This window comes from Bemisia tabaci, unplaced genomic scaffold (assembly GCF_918797505.1).
Source record: "Bemisia tabaci unplaced genomic scaffold, PGI_BMITA_v3".
NCBI lineage: Eukaryota > Metazoa > Arthropoda > Insecta > Hemiptera > Aleyrodidae > Bemisia > Bemisia tabaci.
The window spans coordinates 65,591-88,161 of NW_027311749.1; the positions used below are offsets into that span (position 1 = coordinate 65,591).

General features: G+C 37.1%; 1 protein-coding gene across 1 annotated transcript; it reads left to right on the top strand.

The window, feature by feature from the left end:
• Positions 1–66: 66 nt before the first annotated feature.
• Positions 67–18,300, top strand: LOC140225843 (trifunctional enzyme subunit alpha, mitochondrial-like). The gene is made up of 12 exons (XM_072305801.1): positions 67–325; positions 1,981–2,120; positions 2,966–3,238; positions 4,386–4,636; positions 5,554–5,758; positions 7,187–7,362; positions 8,528–8,698; positions 9,164–9,386; positions 9,953–10,162; positions 11,722–11,917; positions 13,437–13,639; positions 16,664–18,300. Exons 1-12 carry the CDS (start codon positions 253–255, stop codon positions 16,865–16,867), a joined length of 2,325 nt encoding a protein of 774 aa, XP_072161902.1. The 5' UTR covers positions 67–252; the 3' UTR covers positions 16,868–18,300.
• Positions 18,301–22,571: the final 4,271 nt, after the last annotated feature.

Consider the following 22,571-nt stretch of genomic DNA (forward strand, 5'->3'; position numbering starts at 1 on the left):
ATATGCAGAAAACAGGCAATGCTGTGCCGCGTCGGCTAGCTTTGTTTGTGCTTGCCTCACTGCTGGGAAAAACAATGTTGCAAGCTGGGCAAAGTTGTTGCAAGTAGCAAGTTGAAGTTTCGTAAGTTCTGTCTGGATTCGTCCTCCATTTTTTCTCCATCGCCGTCACCGTGTGCAGTTGCATCGCTCGCGGCGGGTCGAGTCGCGATAGTTTCGTGATCGAGTGGACTTCGAAAGCTGTGCCGCTCCAAAATGTCGTCCTGTAGATTGTTCGGTGTCTCTGAAAAGCTCTCGGAAGTGAGCATTAAATACCTCAGCAGCCATGGTGAGCCTCTGTCTTTCAAATTATTTCCCCCAACACAGAACAATCCACCCTCAACTTTTGCCCGCTGGCTTCCGGGTTCCGGAGGTTCGTTTCTCAATCATCCCGGACTTTGAACTGATAGTGTTGCATTAGCATGAGTATTGGCTAAGCACTGCTTTCTTTCTTGTTTCCGCAAGGTTACAAGCAAGCAGCTTCAATTTCCGGGTTTTCTCTGAACCTAAGTAATTCTGGTCTTTCAGGAATACTTAGGTGTCATTCCCTTACTGTCATCTGCCAAGCAGGTTATGGAAGGGAGAGCACTGCGACTTGCATCAGACATTGCCCTTCAGTACCTACATTTCAAAATACTCACTCAAATGATGCTAATTTCTCGTCCAGGGCTGCTCCAACCAGTGTTCTCTGAACATGTAGTCGGCTGAATAGCTTTATCAGTAGCCTTTCAATTCTTTTGAAACCACTGCTTTTTCTTTATCAATCGTAAGGTCTCAAAACGGCTATTTTTGTTATTCCCACCTCTGAAGTTTCAAGGAAATTTTAATCAAAGCCAGTGGATGTCTTATATTTTAGATTGTAAGTCTGTATGTATTTTGCGGAAGATTTTAATGTAAGTAAAAATGATACTCGTGAACTTGAAGATCTATATATTAGTGAGTGAGATGCAGGAGGGAACCGGCGAGCAGCTATTGGCTTCCTTAAAATGCGCAGTAGAAACTCTAGTACCTACTTAGGTGTCTTGTTGATATCACCAAGGCCTTTTACAACTATTTGTTCATATCTTCATTGATCTCCTAGAGATTTGGAATAGGTATCTATGAATTTGCCGTGAACTTCCTGTACACCACCTGAAACCTAATAGTCACAGTATCCAATGATCTTTACGGAGTAATTGAGACCCTCCATTTCTCTCCAAGGTGGATACAACCTTAGTTTCAAAGGAGCAAATGGTGTAAATGGGGAAGGTAGTCTTTCTTGAGCTACACTCAAAGATACGATAATTATGGTTCTTCCCTTTTTGCCCGGAAATTGTCCTTCATAACCTTAATTGAACCATACGTAACTGTGCCCTACAAATCTCTGTAGCTGAAGCAGTGGAAGCTGTTGAAGTTTCCAATTTATGAATCAGTAGTCTTAATTGTGCGATATGTTGATTCGGAGCAATCTGAACTTCAATGTCAGGTTCTTACAAATACTATAAATGGATGATTTTGAGGAAAATTTTTATAAATATCTAAAATAAAAGACTTTTTTAAAATGCTGAGTAAGTATGTTTATTTCGTTACCACTAATATGAACGTCACCAACAACAAGGGAATGACCTCTTTCAATGCCACCTATGTTGTCATGTTCTCATCATTAATAGCATCTATGAGTCCCAGTAAACGAGCATAATGTCAAGGAGTTTTTGGAAAGTAATTTGTGTGTGCAAGTGGCAACCTCTTTTTGAAATCTTTGAGCCATTGAGTACAGTAATGGATATTAGAAAGTGATTGCTTAACCTTTAAGTTCTTTGCAGATTTCCGACTGCTATGTTAGAAGTGGTCCTTCACATCATGGATACTTTTTCATTTCTCCTACCATTAGGGTTTTGTAGATCTTGTATCCTTCCTCCTTATCAAACTTATCAAGTAAAATATTCTCTCTCATTGATTTTGCAGCTCCATTCCAACAAAGATTTCTATCTACTACTGCTGTCTCCAAACAAGCAGAGGCGGCTCCCTCTTCTGATGGCAAACACCTGAGCGTGAAAAAAGTCGGCAATGTTGCTGTCATGACATTAAATTCACCCGGAGCAAAGGTATAATCTTTGTGAACTCAAATAAATATTTTTTTTTAACTTTAAAAATTAGACCTTCAATAGTTGAAGTAAAAAAATGTGTAGCAGTTTAATTGCGGTGTTTCATGATTTAACTTGAAAAGGAAACTGAAGCATACTTTAACCTGAAATGTGTCCTGTTCCCTCTCTGAACAGGGAACAGAGTCTTCAAAAAATTTCAAGAAAAAGTATAAAGTACTTAGTTTTCCTTCTAAAGCGAAGTGTAGATGAAAATTTACAACATTGCAAAGAGAGATACACACTCTTCAATGAAGGCGCTTAAAATATTTTTCTTTCACTTGATCAGCCCTTACTAAAAAACGAAAAATCAAGGTTGTGGCTCCTCTAACGTCTACAAACATCTTTGTGAAAGTCTAACACTTTTTTACCTCCTACATACAAAAGTTTTATCTTTCAGTCGTTGAAAAATGACAGTTTTATTAATTGAATCTCATAGTACCTAATTACGTCTTCTCATATTTTGAGATCACTGAAAGTGTGTTTTGACAGCTTTTGTTTCACACTGATCATTTGCAGTTTCATAATTCATCAAGAAAGATGCACCAAGAACCCTGAATTTCTGTACTGACAAGAATAAAGTCCAAAATTTTCACACGGGGCAGAATGTTTGCAGTCCTCCTATTTTGTAAAACCCCCTATTTTCGAAAAATTTCCAAGCCATAATCTTCTTTTCATCCTTTATTTACAATTCATGAAGAAAAACTGTAAGAAGTTTACAGTGTTTCTTCCAAATACCCACAAATTTAACCATCTCTTTTATTACTAGCTAGAGTAGCTTTTTAAAATAACAATCCCGTTTCTTCCAGGTGAATTCTTTAAATGCAGCTGTCATGAGTGAATTTGGAGCAGCCGTCGAGGAGTTCCAAGGGGACTCTTCTGTTTCATCAGCCGTTCTTATCTCGGGCAAGCCAGGTGTTTTTATTGCCGGTGCAGATATTACAATGTTAGCTGCATGTAAAACAAAAGAGGAAGTGAAGAATATCTCGGTATCTGGTCAAAATTTATTGGCAAAGGTTGCGGCATCTAGGAAACCCATCGTAGCTGCTATAATGGGGCCTTGCTTAGGCGGAGGGCTTGAAGTAAGTTTACTCATAGTTTTATCTACCTTCCTTGCTAATTAAATATTCTGTTAAATCATAATGGAAAATTAAAGATCAATTTAAAAAAATTGAAACAAGGTGGAGAAATGGTGCTGGGTCCACACCATTTCGCGAGGAAAACAAAACCAAGAAGTTCCAAAAATTATAATTAGAGTCAAAAATAAATTGTTTTAAACTTTAATGAGCACTAGTGCAAAACTGAGGGGGAGAGTGTTCAGCTCAGGCAGTTTGCATTGGAATATTAAGTTGGAGTCATGCCGAGAGATCTATACCGGTTTGGGTCTTTTTAGACCTCATCAGCAGATCACACTCGTCAGTGAACCCCTCAGTTTTGTACTGGTGCTCATTAGAGTTAAAAAAAAAAAAATATTTTTGATTCTAATTATAATTTTTGGAACTTCTTGGCTTTATTTTCCCCGAGTAATGGTGTGGACCCAGGACCATTTCTCTACCTTGTTACATCCAGTTTGGGCCACTTCTCAGTGTTTTTTCTCATTAAACGAATTGATAATAAATCTTCATCCTTACTTTTTAATTTTTTACTTCTTTTTTGCTTATTTTTTAAATTAATACAATGCAGTGCGATTTAAAAGTTTGTATTATTCTGACATGAATAAGTTTATCATTTAGTAAGCATGGCAAAGTAATAAGCAATAAAAGTCAGATAATGTGGTATTGCTGTCAAGAGGGTGAGACCTCATTGCTCCAATAACATAAGCAAAGAGGCATTTTTCCAAAATATTCCTTTCCACATTAGCCCAGAAGCAAGTCTTCAATTTTTTCTAACTGCAGCCTGATTGTTGAAATTTTTTGTTTGTCGGGACGACATAGATGACATAGGTTAAAAGGCGGTGCAAGATTGATCGGTTATGTCTTAGGGCTGCTTTGTCATGCCTATGTCTGGTTGAACTCACGACAAGCTAACGGCACCTCTTAAGTTTCGGACAGTATGTTGTCCATTCCAACTGACAAAGGACGACAAAGCAGCAGTAAGACATAGCCGACCAACCACGCTTCGCCATTTAACCTATTTCATGTATGTCGTCCCGACAAACAAAAAATTTCAACAACCAGGCTGCTGATCTGATTTGTAAGTAAAAGATACTTTTTCTTCTCTTTTCTGTAGGTGGCTCTATCATGTCAGTATCGTATTGCTGTTAAAGATCGTAAAACAGCTGTGGGCCTGCCAGAAGTGATGCTTGGTCTTTTGCCTGGAGCTGGTGGGACCCAACGGTTACCTAAGTTAACCTCAGTTCCTACTGCTCTTGATCTTGAGCTAACCGGTAAGTCAGTGAAAGCTGACAAAGCCAAGAAACTAGGTATTATCGACCTGTTGGTAGATCCCCTTGGGCCTGGATTAGCTCCTGCAGAGACTCGGTTAGTAAGCTTTTACTATTTTAACTTCTGGAGACTTAAAATATGCCTATCTCTAGAATCTTAATTTTTTTTTTTATGCATATAGACTTATCTTAAATGAAGTTCTTTTTCTGTGTAACACTGGACAGTACTAGCTTTAAATTGAGAACTTTTTTTAGCAAACCGATGCATCCTGAAACACCACATTTCTAAAAGCCGTATCAGTTTTTCTGATCGGAGTCTGAAAAGCGTTTTTACCAAACCTTAAGCTATCGAATTCCATGCTACCTTGCAAAGCAATTTCTCTTTTAGATACTCACCCAGTTCACACAATGGATAAAAAAAAAATGAAAAGTTTTAAAAAAATAATTTTACTTAATTTATTTTTCTCAAACTGACTCTTCTTCTCTAGTTGGTTTCTTTTCTGTCATAATAGTAGTATTTTAAATTACTATTGCTCAAGAGTGCCAAGGTGTCTGAATTATAAAATGAAATTAAATAAAGGAAAAAACAATGTGAGCTCTCAGTTGTTTTGTGTTCCATGTAAGAATTTGCACCAGTGCTCAAACTTGTCACCAGAAATAAAGGAGCAAAATTATTACATAGTCATAGCCTAATGAGAGCTTTGTAGGAGGGGAAGGTGGCACTTATTTTACTGTGCTCAGCAGTGTCTCAAATACCCGTAAAAGTGGAAGTCTAAGACCTTAAGGGTTGCAAATTTAAAGTACCAGGCATTTCTTACTCTGAAAACTGGAACTCTCTGAAAATTAAATAATGGAAAGGAACTTACTTTTCATGTTGCATTCCAAGTCATCAGTGGAATACATAATTAAAATTGTTTTATCTGGTTTTGAGCTCTTCTAAAGAGACAAATCGGGATTTTTTTTTTGTTTTTTTTTGCTTTCTTGAATCTTATCAGAATGTCTTGTGTTCTTCAGAACAATGGAATATCTAGAAGAAGTTGCTGTCAAAGTGGCACAGGATATTGCTGCTGGTAAAATTACACTCCAAAGGAAGAAAGGTTTAACCGATAAAGTTTTGAATTTCGCTCTTGGTTATGATTTTGTCAAAGATAAAATTTTTGGCAAAGCCAAATCGTCTGTCATGAAAATGACAGGTGGATTATACCCAGCACCTTTAAAAGTAAGTATAATCCAAAGGTAGAATTCAAGTTTATGTCGCAGGCAAATAATCTAATTGGGCATTTTGTCAAATGCTGAGGCCGATTTTGAATCTTTAAAATTTTTACGGTAAAACATAGGAGGCATTTAGGAAGAAAAATTCCAGGAAAGTTTGTAGATTTTATTAAAGTTCTTGCTAAAAAGTGAAAAACTTGAAAGCTCTTCGTCGAAAACATAATAAACTTCGATAATGGTCAAAATTTGACTATCTGCTCAGGCATTTTATCAAATCCCTGTTTTGACTATTTGCTTGCGGCATATATTCATAACTTAGAATTAATTTACTTTTTTTTTTATTATGTAGTTTGGCAAGTAGAACAAGATTTAAACCCAAAAAATAAGATGAATTAATTGTCATGTATGGACTAGGTATTCATCTATACTGTCTTAAGCATTGATATTGTGAAACAAAGAAAAAAAATTCACAAAAAAGGAGATAACATTTTACCTCTGGTGATACTTTCGGGTTGTCAAGCATGCATATGAGTATTCAGTTGCTGTGATCCATTTGTTTGGCCGCAACAGGGCAATTACGTAGTACTTACAGTGAAATATCCACTATCCCACTGATAACAAAACAACATATCCCATAACAAAACAATTGTCAACTTCTAGCAGCCGCATCAGATTAAAAACCATATATGAATCAAATTCAAAGCCATTAAAATCCCTATATTCGTAGCTCCAAAATCACTGATGACCTTAAACTTTACATGTTAGGATAGGATTTTTTATTTCATCCATTAGACATAAAATTCGAATAGAGAGAATTTTTGTTTGTTTAACTCCATGGCTAGACTGGGTACAACAAAAGCTGTACGATACATAATCAGAATTTAGTATCAGGATGTAGTCAAATTACTCAAGAAAACTTTTATCTTTTACATGTTTTTTCACTGCTAAATCAGGTCAGTAATCTTTCCATCCATCAAAACAAGCACTTATCAAGGTTGTCACAGTTAACAAATACGGGAAAATGTTAGGAAATTTTGAAAAGTCAGTGCGAACCAGGAAATTTAGAAGAAGAGTGTCAAGTCACCTTTATTTGCATTTAGAAAGAGTTTGAAGTTTCAAACAACGAATTTTTCCTAAAAACTATCTCAAATTATGTCCTCGCATCTCTTCAATTGTCACTGAATTTCACCAAAACTTACAAGAAAATCAGGGATGTAATTTTCTAATTTGGTGGCAATCCTGACTGAAACTTTGGTGAAATTAAAAGTCCCCTCAGAATTATGCTCAGGTGTATGTTCAAAAGAGGGCCAGATAACAAGTAGTACAGTAATTTTTATCAAGCATAGTAATCATATTTTACTGTAATTTAATCAATTCTGTTTAATAAACTTATTGTACAGCTAATTTTCATAATTTTTCTCGTCTTTCTAATCAGATCATCGAAGTAATTCGAACTGGCATCGATAAAGGGCCTCGAGCAGGGTATGAAGCAGAGAGTGAAGGCTTTGCAGAGCTAGCGATGACTCCTCAAAGCAAAGGTCTCATTGGTCTTTTCTTTGGACAAACCGAATGTAAAAAGAATCGTTTTGGCAAACCACAAACACCTGTCAAGTAAGTTTAGACTCATGAGTGGTCTTTTCTCTAGCTTTTTTTTCTATGGCAAAATTCTTCCAGTGTTTTGCATATATATGTGCGTTTTTGTTAATTTAATTGTATTTTGTAATCGTATTTTATTTTATTTTTATATTTTTTTGTATTTTGTCATACATGTCAGCTAATTTCCAAAAATATGTGGCCTTTTCACCGTCTTTAGTGTTGGAGAATGACAGGAAAGTTTGAAGATCTCAGAAAATTGGGGATAAATGGTAAAATTTCTCATTAATCTCTCCAAAGTTCAGGAAACACAGAATTGTTGCACAGGGGTTTGAATGTTGACATTTTTTGCTCAAGTATTAAAAACATCCCAAGCAGAGAATGGAAATAGGTATCCTTGCCTTTCAAACACGGAAGAAAAAAAAGTTGCTGAAGTAACATCCTGGATGTCAAAAATCTGCGCGTCACCTCTTGAATGTTGTCATGGACACTCCAGCTGTTAAAGTAACATCCGAGGTGCGTTGAATTAACAACTGTAGTGTTCATATCAACTCTCATAAGTTGTCGCGCAGATTCTTAACATCTGGGATGTTACTTCAGCATTTTTTTTTTCCTGCGAAGCAAAAAAGCATCAAGAGATTTATGATTAAATACGTAGATGTGTTGAAATACTCAGTTTTAAATTGGAAATTCTGCCCAGTGGCGTCTCAAAACGATCCATATCTCAACTTTAAAGCAACTTTCCTCTGCCATCCTACGAAAAAATTCCTATTTTTTTGCGAAAAAACTTTTTAGGAAGCTCCCACTAAACTCAGCTTATTTAATACTTTTACATGAAGCAATACAATTTTCTTATGCCACTGATCCATTGGAGCTGTAAATGTTAAAACTGGAAATGTCTATTATCTGATGAGTCCTAGAGTACATACTTAAAAGCATTTTTATGGAAATCAGGGCCCATCAAAAAATGGACTATTTACGTCTAAACTTAGATTGACCCAATTTTCTTCAGTGTTTTGGAGTGGAAGTAAATATTTTCAGAACTTTTCTGTAAGTGTTTCTCCAATTTTATGTTAAGAATAGATATTCCTTCTGATGGTTAATCTTCACATGGAATTGACATTTTAATGATAGGTAGAACAAGAAATTAAATCTGTTGTAACTTCCGTCATTTTTCTTTTAGAACTGTTGGAGTTCTAGGTGCCGGTCTCATGGGAGCAGGAATTGTCCAAGTCAGTATTGATAAAGGTTACAATGTTATAATGAAGGATGCCACAGATAAGGGCTTAAGAAGAGGCGAAACTCAAATAGCGAATGGTCTCATTAATGGCGTTAAAAGGAAACGGCTGTCTGCGTAAGCTTCTCATCAAATTTTCTCCAGTTTTTTTTTTCTTTGTTTCCTTTTTTCATTAGTATAATGTTCAGTAATATTTCATGAGGCTGTCTGAGTTTAAAAAAATGAAGTATAAGACGGAAAACGTGAAAATTTCATGGGAAATAACAAAAATGTTAAGGAAAATTGTTTATTCACCTTTGTTTGCTTTCTATAATAGGTTTAACATTTGAACAACATATTTTGCTTTAAAGCTATTTCAAATCATCTCTTTTTAACCATCTAGCATATCTTCAATTGTCACAGAATTTTATCAAAAGGTATCAAGGAAGTTCATTTTCTGAATTCTGGTTATCCTGTAAATAAAGGGATACTATTGGTTTCTGCACTGATTCATTTGTAAGTTGGACAAACATAATTTTTTGTGGTTCATGCTAGGGAGCAGTCTCTTCAAGCACTCTATAATTTGTCCGTTTTTGCTTTCAGGCTGGAGAAGGACAGGTATTTAGCAAATTTAGATGCAACTTTATCCTATGATAGTTTCAAAAAAGCTGATCTCATCGTGGAAGCAGTATTCGAAGATATCAATGTCAAGCACAAGGTTATCAAAGAACTAGAACAGGTTGTACCTCCTCACTGCATAATTGCTACAAACACTAGTGCTATACCAATAGCTAAAATCGCTGCTGGTAGTTCCCGCCCAGAAAAGGTTTGTATAAATAATGCTCCTTTTATTTTTTTGTCTAGGATATTATTCTCATGAAATCACTTGGATTATAATTTGTCAAGAGTTTACCTAGAGGCTCAAGTCTAACAATAAGATGGCAGACATTCTGCATCAAGTGATGAACGAAGCTTTCATTCGATGATTCTAGTTTTTTGCTTGGTTTAGAAATCTAGCTGTCGACCATCCAACCAAAGTCTAAGTAAAATTAAACTGGCCTAGGTCGTCAGTTGCACATAGACCGGCTTTTTTGTCTATAATGTAAAAATTCCTGCTTTTGTCAGAACTGCCGCATTTATTGTGACAAATTTTCCATTCCAAACCGATGTAAGCAAGATTGTCCCCTACAATTCATTTCTGTATCGAGTTGTGAAGCTGTTGCGCTGTTTTGATGTGCATTGAGTGACGTAGGGTGAGAAAATAAAAATCAAGAACATAGTCAAAGTAAGATACGAATGTATTCGCAACTACAAGAATTTTTGCACAGTTTCAGAATATTCTGCATTGCATTTTGGACCTAGACTACAATGAAATTTTATTTTCTTCTGCAGGTTATTGGAATGCATTACTTTTCACCTGTAGATAAAATGCAATTGCTTGAAATTATCACACATGATAAAACCTCAAACGACACTGCTGCTGCTGCTGTTTCAGTTGGTCTAAAGCAAGGGAAAGTAGTCATCGTCGTTAAAGATGGTCCTGGATTCTATACAACTCGTATTCTTTCAACAATGTTATCGGAAGCCATGCGGCTTCTTCAGGTTGGTTTTTTTTCTATTTTCAGGCTGTCTACCGGTTCCCAATGTCCCCGATTATCCCCAATTTTTGAAGGGTGTCCCCGATATCCCTGAAAGTCCCGAATTTTCTTGTTCAGGTCCTCAAAAAATTACCAAAATTGTCCTAAACACTGGCATTTTCAAATTTTCCGTAAATATTGAACTGCGAACTGCAAATTCTTTTTGTCTGCAAGTTACGATTTCAAAGCTTCTTAATCTCAGAAAGACGTTTTCAAGCTCTAGATTTCACGGTTAAACTATTTCTGACATGAGTTCCCATGTGAGCAGAATTTTGTTTTGAAGACTAATCAGGTGCTGTTGCCCTTAAGCAGGGTGTCTACAGGTCCGAAAAGTCCGGAAATAGTACTGATTTTCTAAGGGCGGTCCGGAAGCACTGAAAAAATGCAGAAATTCTGCTAAGAGGTCTGGAATTTTTTTCATTTTTGTCGTAGTTTCAAATTTTTGAAATTTTTCTAATTTCGTCAAATGGAGGTACTGAAAAAGAAAGGAATTTTTCTGATGGAGGAGGTACTGAATTTCTCGAGAATGCACTGAAAAAGTGCTGTAAAAGTACTTATTTTTGACCAGCCTGTTTTAGTAGACACCCTGTTAATGTGGCTTGTCTGCCAAACATGTTTCTCAAGAAGCACCTTTGTCGGTTAGGTGATTTCCTGTCATGATTCAACTTCAACTTAGTTTTCCATGAATTCAAAGTGGCAGGTCCTCTTTTGAACATTCTGTATTTATGCCTGACATACAGTAAAACTTTGATATAACGAATTTCTGGGGACCGGCGAAAAAATTTGTTAAATCGAAAATTCGTTATATCGAAAACCGCGGAAAATCCGATTTTAGGCCACAAATTGTTTTGAAATGTTCGGTTTTTTCCAGTTTCGTCTACCTCCCACCCCCCTCTCCCGTCTTAAACTATGACGATATGTTACGGAAAATCGGCGGGGAACATTCGGTTAGCACTTGATCAGTATACTGCCCAGCAGTAATGAGGAGCCCACGGCAGGGGTTGAAATCGTACTCACGACACTGTTCACGTTGCTCCTTAATCACCCCGTTTATTGGAGGAAACATGTGCGCCTGGGAAATTCCCAATCCTGCCGTATCGGAAAATGACCTTTGCACCGACACCGACATACAATACACAGGTCAAGACAAGCATGCTTTCTCCCCCACGGTGTTACCGGGCGCGCGGAAATTCCAGTGCATTCGTTAAATCGAGTTCGATTTACATGGTAAAGTTCGTACTCAGACCAAAGATTTCCTTCGTAAAAGCGAACATTCGTTATACCGAAATTTGTTGTATAGAATTTATTTTATATTGAAATGATAGGGATTTTTTCAGGACCGCAAAAAAAATTCGTTAATTCGAAGAATTCGTTATATCGACGTTCGTTATATCGAAGTTTTACTGTAGTTGCAGAATTTTGCCAAAAGTTTTCAGTTTCTGTTAATATCTCTTTTAACATGGATGCATGCCTAAAATGCTTTTGATCATCTTAGTTATAATACTTTTACTTTTGCTTTTTTAGGAAGGAGTGAATCCAAAAGATTTAGACAAACTCACCAAGCAATTCGGGTTCCCAGTAGGAGCAGCGACTCTGTCGGACGAAGTTGGAATTGATGTAGGATCTCACATTGCAGCGGATCTTGCTAAAGTGTTTGGTGAACGTTTTGCTGGAGGTAACCTTGGTATTCTGCAAGACATGGTCAAACAGGGATTCTTAGGTACTTAATTTTGTATTATTCTTTTAAACTGAAATTATTTCAGTGCTTGATTTGACTTGAGTGGACTCTGGTCTTTCTGTGAGCATGGAGTGTGAATTGACATAAAATGAAATTTTTATTTTCTCCGACAGGGTGAATTTGAAAAGTTTTAATGCTTCTTAGCATTCTGCAAAGAATGTCGATAAGGAAACATTTCTTGTGCTTCATAGTTTTGTGATTTGTCTAGTGGTCTATTGGAAATGAAGGTGCCTTTACCCTTCTGTTATCAAAGCGTATATTGTTTATCATTTAGCACTTTTATTTGCACACATGTAATTTTTTTTTAGATTACATGTTCTAAATTTAAGCAAGGCACAAATCGATTGCAAAAGTGTAAAACCACTTACCTCCATTGCCTTGTTTCTAAAGGACCCCGCACACCTCGTATGGGAAGCTGCACCATGACCGATCGCCTTCTGACACATGTATTTCGATTCTCCTCAAGATGCTGATCAAAAGTTATAATTGCGCCAACTTTCTACGTTGCACCGTTTTTGCAAAAAATCAAAGAGAAGATTCAATTATTCGGCGACTGTGAATAAAAAAGAGCAAAGCATTTGAGGACAGGCCCGATGTAAATAAGGAAAAAACGTAGCGCGTGTCCGTCTTCTTATCTGTACCTGCCGACTCAGGGGCTATCTCCCTCCCGCACTCGCCCGGTAGACGTTCAGACTTTCCTGTTCTTATGCTCCTCAAGAATCTGATTTGGATGGTCGAGCAAAATGGCGTGCGGAATCCGAGATAAGACTGCCGCTCGGTGCGGGAGTCCCCATGATTTCCTTGTTGACACACAGCTGCTTGTCAATCGAGCACTGAAATGAGGAATCTTTCTGGCTTTTTATCACCGAATAATTGAATCTTCTCTTTGATTTTTTGCAAAAACGGTGCATCGTAGAAAGTTGGCGCAATTATAAGTTTTGATCAGCATCTTGAGGAGAATCGAAATACATGTGTCAGAAGGCAATCGGTCATGGTGCAGCTTCCCATAAGAGGTGTGCGGGGTCCTTTCTGCTACTATTTTATTTTTTTGAACAGAAACAAGTCAATTTTATAGCTTGAATCATATACTAAATACTCTGTAAACAAAAAGGAAAATCAAAGAAGTTTTCAAGAAATTACTGCAACTAGTTTTCCAAAGAAAAAACAAAGTATAACAGGAAGTCTGCAATGTCACTAACGGAGATACCAGGTTTTGCACTTTGGCCATCAAAATGTGCCCAGGCAGTTAGACATATCCTAGATAAAGGTGATGGCTGACGTATGAATGACTGCTGAGTGTGTAATTAAGTCACTGTATGTAATTAATACAAGTTTCACACAGCAATAGTACTCGTAATTCTGGCTGCATAAGGAAAATATTGTAGGCTCCTTGTAGTCATTCATCAAGTTGGTGCAGTGATCTCAGCTTTAATTTTGTATCAATAATTTAATTTAATTTTAATTTCTACTATTTAATATTTTTCTTTCATTTACTCTTTAGGACGAAAATCAGGCAAAGGCTACTTTGTCTACAAGTCAGGCACAAAAGATCGCCCTGTTAATGATGGAGCTCTAGGTGTCATCAATAATTATAGAACAGACCCTAAGGGAGAGTTCACAGATGAAGATAAGCAATTACGTTTAGTATCTAGATTCGTCAATGAAGCTGTACTCTGTCTACAGGAGACTTTGTTGAATGGACCTGTAAGTACTTTTTCAAATCTATTTTTTCTGTCGTAATCAATCTCAACCAATGGTCGCCTTAAGAAAATTCTTCAGGCGTTATAGCTCTTGCCAAGTTGAAGAAAGTTAAAGAAAGTCTGGGAATTTCTGACTTGCATAAAACATATCACTGATCCTTCAACTGTTTAAACCCTCTCTGGTCATTAATGAGGCTTATCATCTTTTAACCAGCTAGAGACTGAGTGCCTTTTCCCAAAATTTGATATCGAAGCAAGGAATTTCGTAAATTTTGTTCAAAGGTCAGGAAAAATCAGGAAATTAGAAAATTTTGGATTCAGGGAAAAGTCAGAGGAAGTCAGAGAATTTCAAGATGAAGATATTGTGGCAATCCTGGAGGCAAAAAACAAAATGAAAACTATTTGTTGTTCAGAAGAATTATTCCTTCTCTTGGAGTGGACACATAGTCCAGGCAATAGAGAATTCTTGAGGGAAAGTTTAGTTGAACTAGCAATTATGGGCTAACTTTATGTTTTTTGGGTCGTAGAATCCGAATTTCGACTTGCCTGACAGATCCGACCCTCCCCCCGGTCGCCATTTTGAAAAAACGACTAAAATTTACGGTTTTTCCCCATTTTTCGCTCATAATTTTTTTCTGTTCAAAATATCAAAAATCTCGACACTTCTGTGGAAAGACGATTAAATTTGCAAGAGATTGGTATATACTTATGTACACTTAACGCGAAAATCGCGAGAATGGGAGCGCGAAGAGGGCAGCAGGAGATATCGATCTTGCGCCGTTAGATACTTAACACCCTGCATCCCTTTACGTGTAAGTCATATTAAACAAGCGGTTATTTCAATGTATTATTTTATTAATCCCATTACATAAATGACTGGTTACGGATTTAGACAAAATCAAAAATATTTTCAAAATGTGGACATGTTTGATAAGTAAGTGAGTTAGTCCAATCGTGGGCGTTTGGCAGCTCGGTGCAACGAAGTTCTAATTTTTGGTGACGGACAGGTGGATGGGCCTGGTTCTCCTCCATAGACATCACGGCCGGCGTTGATCTTCGACTCTAACACAGTATCCAGAATATGAAGCTAGAAGTCAGACGAAAAAAAAAAAGAAAAGAAGAGGAAAGAAAAGAAAAGCAAAGGAAGGAATAGAAAGGAAAGGGGGGGAAAAAGGAACCTAAATTGAAGGAAGATTAAAATTTTCGCATCACTAATCCCAAATAGAAAAAGCATTCTGGTTTACTGTATCAAGCAGTCTGGTGTTCATATATATGGTGTGTATATCTGATAATCCTGCAAGTCCAAAACGAGTTGTCGAGGCGCGTGCGGTTGCAGGAAATGTGGGCTTAAATGCTCTGCATTGTGCATCAACTGCAGTGATACATTCGAAAACATGCCTGAAATTGCTTTAGCGGACTCAGAGGACGAGGATGATGTTGAAGCTTATGACTTTTCCGACGAGCCAAGTACAGAAGAAGATTTTGAAGCTGTCATGACTGAAGTTCAAGACCTTCCAGAAAGCCCACATTCAGAAATAAACAATGAACCTAAAGGTTTGTTATTTCTTTTACACTGCTCGCTTGTTATCAAAAACTTCTTGCATAGAAAAAATACCATGGCAAGCTTTATTAAACAATCAGGTGTTCGTTAGTGACATGTATTCCTATGATAATCATTCAAAAACTTCGGTAAGGATTATCAGAAATACACACCATATATGAACACCAGACTGCTAGATACAGTAAACCAGAATGCTTGTTCTATTTGGGATTAGTGATGCGAAAATTTTAATCTTCCATCAATTTAGGTTCCTTTTTTCCCCCTTTTCTGTTCTTTCCTTTTCTTTTCTTTTTTTTTTCGTCTGACTTCTAGCTTCATATTCTGGATACTGTGTTAGAGTCGGAGATCAACGCCGGCCGTGATGTCTATGGAGGAGAACCAGGCCCATCCACCTGTCCGTCACCAAAAATTAGAACTTCGTTGCACCGAGCTGCCAAACGCCCACGATTGGACTAACTCACTTACTTATCAAACATGTCCACATTTTGAAAATATTTTTGATTTTGTCTAAATCCGTAACCAGTCATTTATGTAATGGGATTAATAAAATAATACATTGAAATAACCGCTTGTTTAATATGACTTACACGTAAAGGGATGCAGGGTGTTAAGTATCTAACGGCGCAAGATCGATATCTCCCGCTGCCCTCTTCGCGCTCCCATTCTCGCGATTTTCGCGTTAAGTGTACATAAGTATATACCAATCTCTTGCAAATTTAATCGTCTTTCCACAGAAGTGTCGAGATTTTTGATATTTTGAACAGAAAAAAATTATGAGCGAAAAATGGGGAAAAACCGTAAATTTTAGTCGTTTTTTCAAAATGGCGACCGGGGGGAGGGTCGGATCTGTCAGGCAAGTCGAAATTCGGATTCTACGACCCAAAAAACATAAAGTTAGCCCATAATTGCTAGTTCAACTAAACTTTCCCTCAAACCTCCTATTTTGAGCTCTATTGCCTGGACTAACACACAAATTCCCTACAAGCTCATGTATTTAATGATTGGTTAATCTGACTGTAAGGCACGTTTTCTGTCTAAGACAGAATTAACTAGAGAGATCAAAAATTATGAAGCAAAAATTTAACAGGTTTAGTCATTAGTGATAGGAAAAATTAATATGCCCTTTTAATTAGTGATGTGCACAAGAGTCGTCTAAAAATTTAAGTTACGCAGCTCATATTTCAGGAACTAAAAATGACAGTCTGTAAAAATAAAATCTGTAAATAGTTCTTAAATTGTTATAACTAGAGCTCTCCAAAATGCCAGAGGTTTTGAAATCTGGACCTGCGGTTTGGGAAGAAATCAAGTTTTATGCAGGATCCTTCGGGCGAGTTCCATTCAATTTGTGTTTGTTTGTGACCGAGTGCCAAATGAATCGCTTGGTGCTGGTTATGAAGCTGAAACTAAATCTTAATTGCATTTTGTTTTCCCTCAAAGTTTAAATCATCTTGTTGGTATAATTTACAGGTGGAAGGTGACGTCGGCGCAGTTTTTGGATTAGGATTCCCTCCTTTCACTGGTGGACCATTCCGATGGGTTGATCAGTATGGAGCTGACAAACTCGTCAAGAAAATGGAGCTCTACCATTCACTGTACGGAGCACCTTTTGAGCCGTGTCAACTTTTGCTGGATCACGCCAGGGACAGTTCAAAGAAATTCTACCCATCTTAATTTAATACCAAGACTGACCAGAGTTAGAGCTTCAAGAACACACCTCTGAATCAGAGATTTATTTCTTGTAGTTGTATTCACAACATTTTTATCCAAATTTTATCTCTCTCTCTATCTCTCTTCTTTCAGGGTGAACTGTCTTGAATACCTTTTCTCTCTGATATGTGTAAATCTAAGGCTATTTTAAAATCCAATTTTTTTTTTTTTTGGTGTTGTTAGTTTTTTATTAAACAAGTTAAGACTGATACTGGTAATTGGGGTGAATGTTAATGTGTGATTAGTGCCTCCCAAATTGTTAAGTCGATAGTGCTGACTTTATTTTTTTACTTCAAATGCCTAACTTAGCTGTCGAATGAGCAAATATTTTTGTCTACATCAGAAGTACTCAAATAATAAATGATTGAAATGTATCCACTCCCAGTAATTTTTTGTTGAGTGTCCTATCAACGGAACATGTTATGCTTAAGGACCTTCATTTAAGCATGACGTGTTAGTTATAATTAGTTCAAATTTTAAATAGGCTCTCAGATTTTGAAAGAAGAAGAAATTTCCAGCTGTGCTTCGAACATTTTTACTTAATCTATGTTAGTTCTTCAGTTAGCGACACCGAGGTCTTGAAAGAAAGTTTCCCTACTTTAATACATACAACCATTTTAAAATTCCTAACTCGAACAGTGTGAAATACTTGAGTCTGCTCAGAATCTCTGTAGAAGTTTAATCAAAATGCAAGCAGTGGTTTTTTTAAACTAGATTTTATTCCTTTTTTCTCCCACCTGATGAGTATCCAAATATGTGTTTTCTGGAAAATCTTTAATTTCTGAGCACTACATATCATGGAGTTTTAATTGCAATGTAAGCTTTGTTTTGTTGATGTTATTTTTAATGTTCATGATGACCTTGTGATTGCGAAAACCTTGTGGTTATCTTTCAAAAGTCCATAGAGTAACATTACTAATCATTAAATCATCCCAAGCATATGACTGCTGCTCATTAAAATAAAAAAAAATGCAGAAATTTCCAATGCAAATTTATTTAATTTGATGATGATGAGTAAAACTTACGATCAGCTGAGAATTTCATCATTTTTTGATGTCTAGTAGTTTGCAGGTAGCATTTGAAATCTGTTGCAGGTCAACCTTTGAGATGAGCAGAGATTTCTCCTTGTCAGATGCGTTTACTACTAAGCATCAACATTATCATACCAATTTCTTTTTTACTGTACCATTTCTAACTTGATTTAGTAATTTTGTGTAGGCACCATGAATTACATTAGTTCAAAATGTTGTTTGTAATTACCGTGTTAACACCTTTGTAATTATTTTTACTCAAGTTGTTTTAATGTTATTATTCTATAGTTTATTTCCAACATGAATGACTAGACAATATTTTTGTACCTCCAATAAAAAACGAACCAATTTATTTTTCTAACTTTACATGAAATCTCTTATTTGTTCCCAACCTGTTCGATTATTACAAAAACAGTGATGTTAGAACTGACATTCTCAAAATTACAGACTGAGTGATTTTACAGCTTATTAGTAGGCACATAAATCGTAATGAACCACTATGCCTCTGGTCAGAATAACGAGGTAGCTTGATACAATCTAGTATTTTAATTACTGTCACTATGCAAACGACGGTGTAAGTCGGCAATCACATAACTCGGTTAGCGACGATGTAGACTTCCTGTTATACTTTGTTTTTTAGACGGAAAACTACTCAACGGCAATTTTTTAAAACTGCCGTGATTTTTCTTTTCTGTGCCAAGAAAATTCTGCAAAAACTTCAAGGAGTGAAGTCAATTTGTTCTCCTTTAAAAAAATAACATAAAGGCGGAGATTTTCAGACACCGCAAACGAGTTATGTGATTGCCGACTTACACCGTCGAAATACAGGGTGATCTCAAAGCTTTATCTTTTGCCATATTTTTGAGGGGGAATTCAAATTTTTGCGGTTATTTTTAGGTCAGTAGTGTCTACTTTTTGACACATGAAACATTTGGGGACAGCATCCTGAAGCAACAAAAAATGGGTTACAGCTCGAGCATTAACGGTCAGGGTCCGCAATGATAATTTCTGAATTTTTAATATGATCAAAAGTGAGTTTCAATGACGTAAGAAAAACTCCGAAGTCACAAGTTTCCAAGAAATGAAACTGTTCATAAGTTAGCAAAAAGAGTGTGGACTTTTGGATTATACCATGTACCATTATTATGTACAAGAATGTTCATGAGTGCTTAACTGTTTTCACTCTGTAATTTCTTTTTCACACTAGACCTAGGAAGTTTAGATTTTGGTTTATATCCAAGAGCATGATGGAGGATATTTCCTATAGGGTTAATGAAGTTTGCCCGACTCAGACAAGACGGGAAAAGTTAGGGAATCCTGTTGCAGAATTTTTTCTCCCCCAGCCTCAACATCGTATTTTTTCACTTATCAAATATTTTTCGCTCCTAATTGTTTGGGATTGGAATCTTTTATCAGGATCAATGCCAAAAAACAAGCTGAAAAGCGTAGAATTGATTTGGCAAGGTCGTAAGGCTCTACAGTCGGCAGGGTCTCCTGAGCCGCAAAACTAGTGTTATTGACCGTTTTTTAAATTGAGGGGCTTGGAGGACAAGGCGCATAAGTGCAGTTTTTGTTATTTCGGGATGTACGTGTTTGAAGTTTCGAAATTAAATGAATCCTTATGGCGGAAAGAGAGTTCAAACCGACTTTTTGATTCTTAAAACTTGGAATATACGGGAGCGAATTTATCTCAGACTACTTTTACATGAAATCATCAATATCTCAATTTTTTAAGAAACTGCACTCATGCACCTGGTCCTCCAATTCCCTCAATTCAACTTTTTCGCCGATGGCGCAAACCCAGCGGACTCGTGGAGCCTTCAAGATCAGGGAATTGGGCTCCTCGGGTCATTTTACAGGGTTCAATCTTGCTTTCAGCCCGATCGGAGAGCTTTAAATTTTCCCCCCGAAATTTTAGTCCAGTTTCTCTACTTTGGACGGGGGAAAAAATCTCGAGATTCTAGTCGAATCCTAAGCAGTTTGAAACGAAGAATCAATTGCGCGTGGTGAAAAATCGTGTTTTCCGAGACACGCACTTCTGCCCTTTCACCATCAATATTGGTTGAACGGAATTGACAAGTAAGTGAGAAAAACACAAATGAGAGATTCAAATGTGAGCAGTTTTGACAAAAATGTATGGATATTTAAAATTTATGAACAGAATTAAAGGGCACACTCCTTCATCGATCTGCTTGAAGAAAAACACTTTAAAGTTACTTGCCACTATATAGTTGCGAGAGCTGCAAGGTCAGTCATACGTGGTTTTTACTGAGAACCACTTTCGCTCGTCAAAAAAATCACGTAGATCATTGATTTTAGCACAAAGATGACTGGAATAGGTATATAAGAAAATATAGTGCACTGCACAGAAGGATCATTCTCACGAATTATTCGAGGGGCAAAAAAAAAAATAACTGTCTAAAATTATACAAAAAAAAGAGCCAGACATCCCCACACCATCGAAGTAAGTATCTATTAATGCACAACAACGAGCTCAAAAAATGTTCTTCCGACTAGAATAGGTGGCTGTCGTCTTTTGACATTTTTTTTGCCATCATGACATTGCGACATTCACTGGGAAATTTAGAAATAGACCGTACCTATCTATTTAGCTTATTGTTAGATCACTCTCTAGTTGAAGATCTTTTTCCAGTTGAAGAAAAGAAAAGGAACAATTGCGACGTCAGAGAATTTTGATAAGATTTTAGAATGAATTACGGTAATTTTGAAACACCGCAATGGAAATACGTGGTTTCGCACTTCAGTCGGTGCGATACGGACAGCCATCAAGTTTAAAAAGTTGCATCAAGTCCCCGTCACCGCCGCCCAGCGCGTTTGTCGATCGAATCAACTACACGCATTATGAGCAGGGAGTCAAAACGCCTTCAATTTTTTGAACGCAATACGGACATCCGTCGAGGTTGTATAGTTGTATCAAGGCGCCGTAGCAAACGCGTCCCATTGTTTATCGTTACAGACGAATATAAGTTGAGAGAGGCCAGTCATAATGCCTTCAATTTTATACATACATATTTTTGGGCAAAAGGAGAGACGGCGTTTCTCCATTTGCGACGTTGCAGACTTCCTTAGAAATTTAATATTTCTTTCGAGAAGCTGGTCAACATAAAACTTAAATTTTCCATGATTTTTCGTATTCGATAGCAGAAGATTTGGTTCAAAATTTAAGGTCGTAAATTTGGATGGTTTCTCATGTCATTTATGAAATCACAAAAAAACTTAAAATGTGTTGGAAAAAAAAATTGGCGAAATATAAACGCCTTCTTAAACGATACATACAATGGTGAAAGCAAATGATTTTTCAATTTGTTTCATTTACTCATAGTAGTATTGGATTTGAAAAATAAATCCCATCATGGTATTGCTGCCATGCTAAGGAAAAGAGCACTGAACAGATTCTTTTAAAAAATAATCCAACCTGCAGTCTTCGTTCTGCAGACTATTAAGAATTATTCTTAAAAAAACTGAGAAATGCATATATATTTTTTTAAATGAGCGTATTGTCCAGGGAAAAAAGGCAGAGTTACAAAAAAAATAACCTCTACCTTAGCATGCAGACATAGTTCTCAGCTAAGCGCAAGATATCTTAGTGAGTGTACTTGAAACTTTTACATTGAAGATTGAGGGTTACCCGATCGAAGAGCATAGGCGTAGCTAGGTTATTTTGCTAGGGGGGGCCTGGCCTCCCACCACCGGGGAGTCTGGGGGGTATGTAATACCCCCCAGCTCAGGGGGGAACTTCGGGGGGCCTCCCCGGAAAATTTTTGAAATTTTAACTCTACTTGAGCGCATCTCGAGGCACTTGTGGCGCTATTCTTCCTTCAATTTCTGCCTAAAAATCACCCAGTTTTTTACATTTTAAGGTTAAAATACTTTGAAATTGTTGCATTCAACAGGTTTTTCTATTTATAGGCATCCTCTTACGGGTCACGGCGCTCGTCTCTGTCGCCGCGGCGACTTACCGTTGAAGAAGGTCTTTTTGCTACATCCAGAATTTCTGGGAGGGGGGGGGGCAGATGATACTATTTCCAATTCTAGGGGGGGCCAGGCCCCCCTGGCCCCCTTCCTACGCCTCTGTCGAAGAGGAGTGAAGAGGAGTGGCTAGCTCCTGCGATCTCTTTTTTCATTAGACGCAACCGGTCGCACAAGATGCCCCCATCATTATGGCTGACCTGCAGGGGGAGCCACCGAACACTTCCGAGTAGTTCCGATTCGTTCCGAATGCCGATAAAGAGGATGAGTTGGCGGAAAATTCAAAATACAACGAAGGAATTGCAATTTCAATTTTAATTATTTTATTTTTATTTGTTTACTTATTAAATTTTTTTTCTCAGTACTTGAAAAAATTCCAGACTTTTGGAGCGAATTCCCTGACTTTTCCATGTTTTCCAGGCCATTTTTTTCCCCTGACTTTACAAGGTTTTCCAGGTTTTCCAGATCGCTGGGAACCCTGGCCATGAGCCATTGAAGTCAAGGATGCCCAGACTGGAGACTCTTAGCATCTGACGACGGAAGAAAATGAAACGCAGTAACTAAAAATATCCCTCTGTACTGAAAATCTTGAAAATAGATAGAAATTTTCCAAGAAATATACTTCTTTGAAAATTTAAGAAGAATTC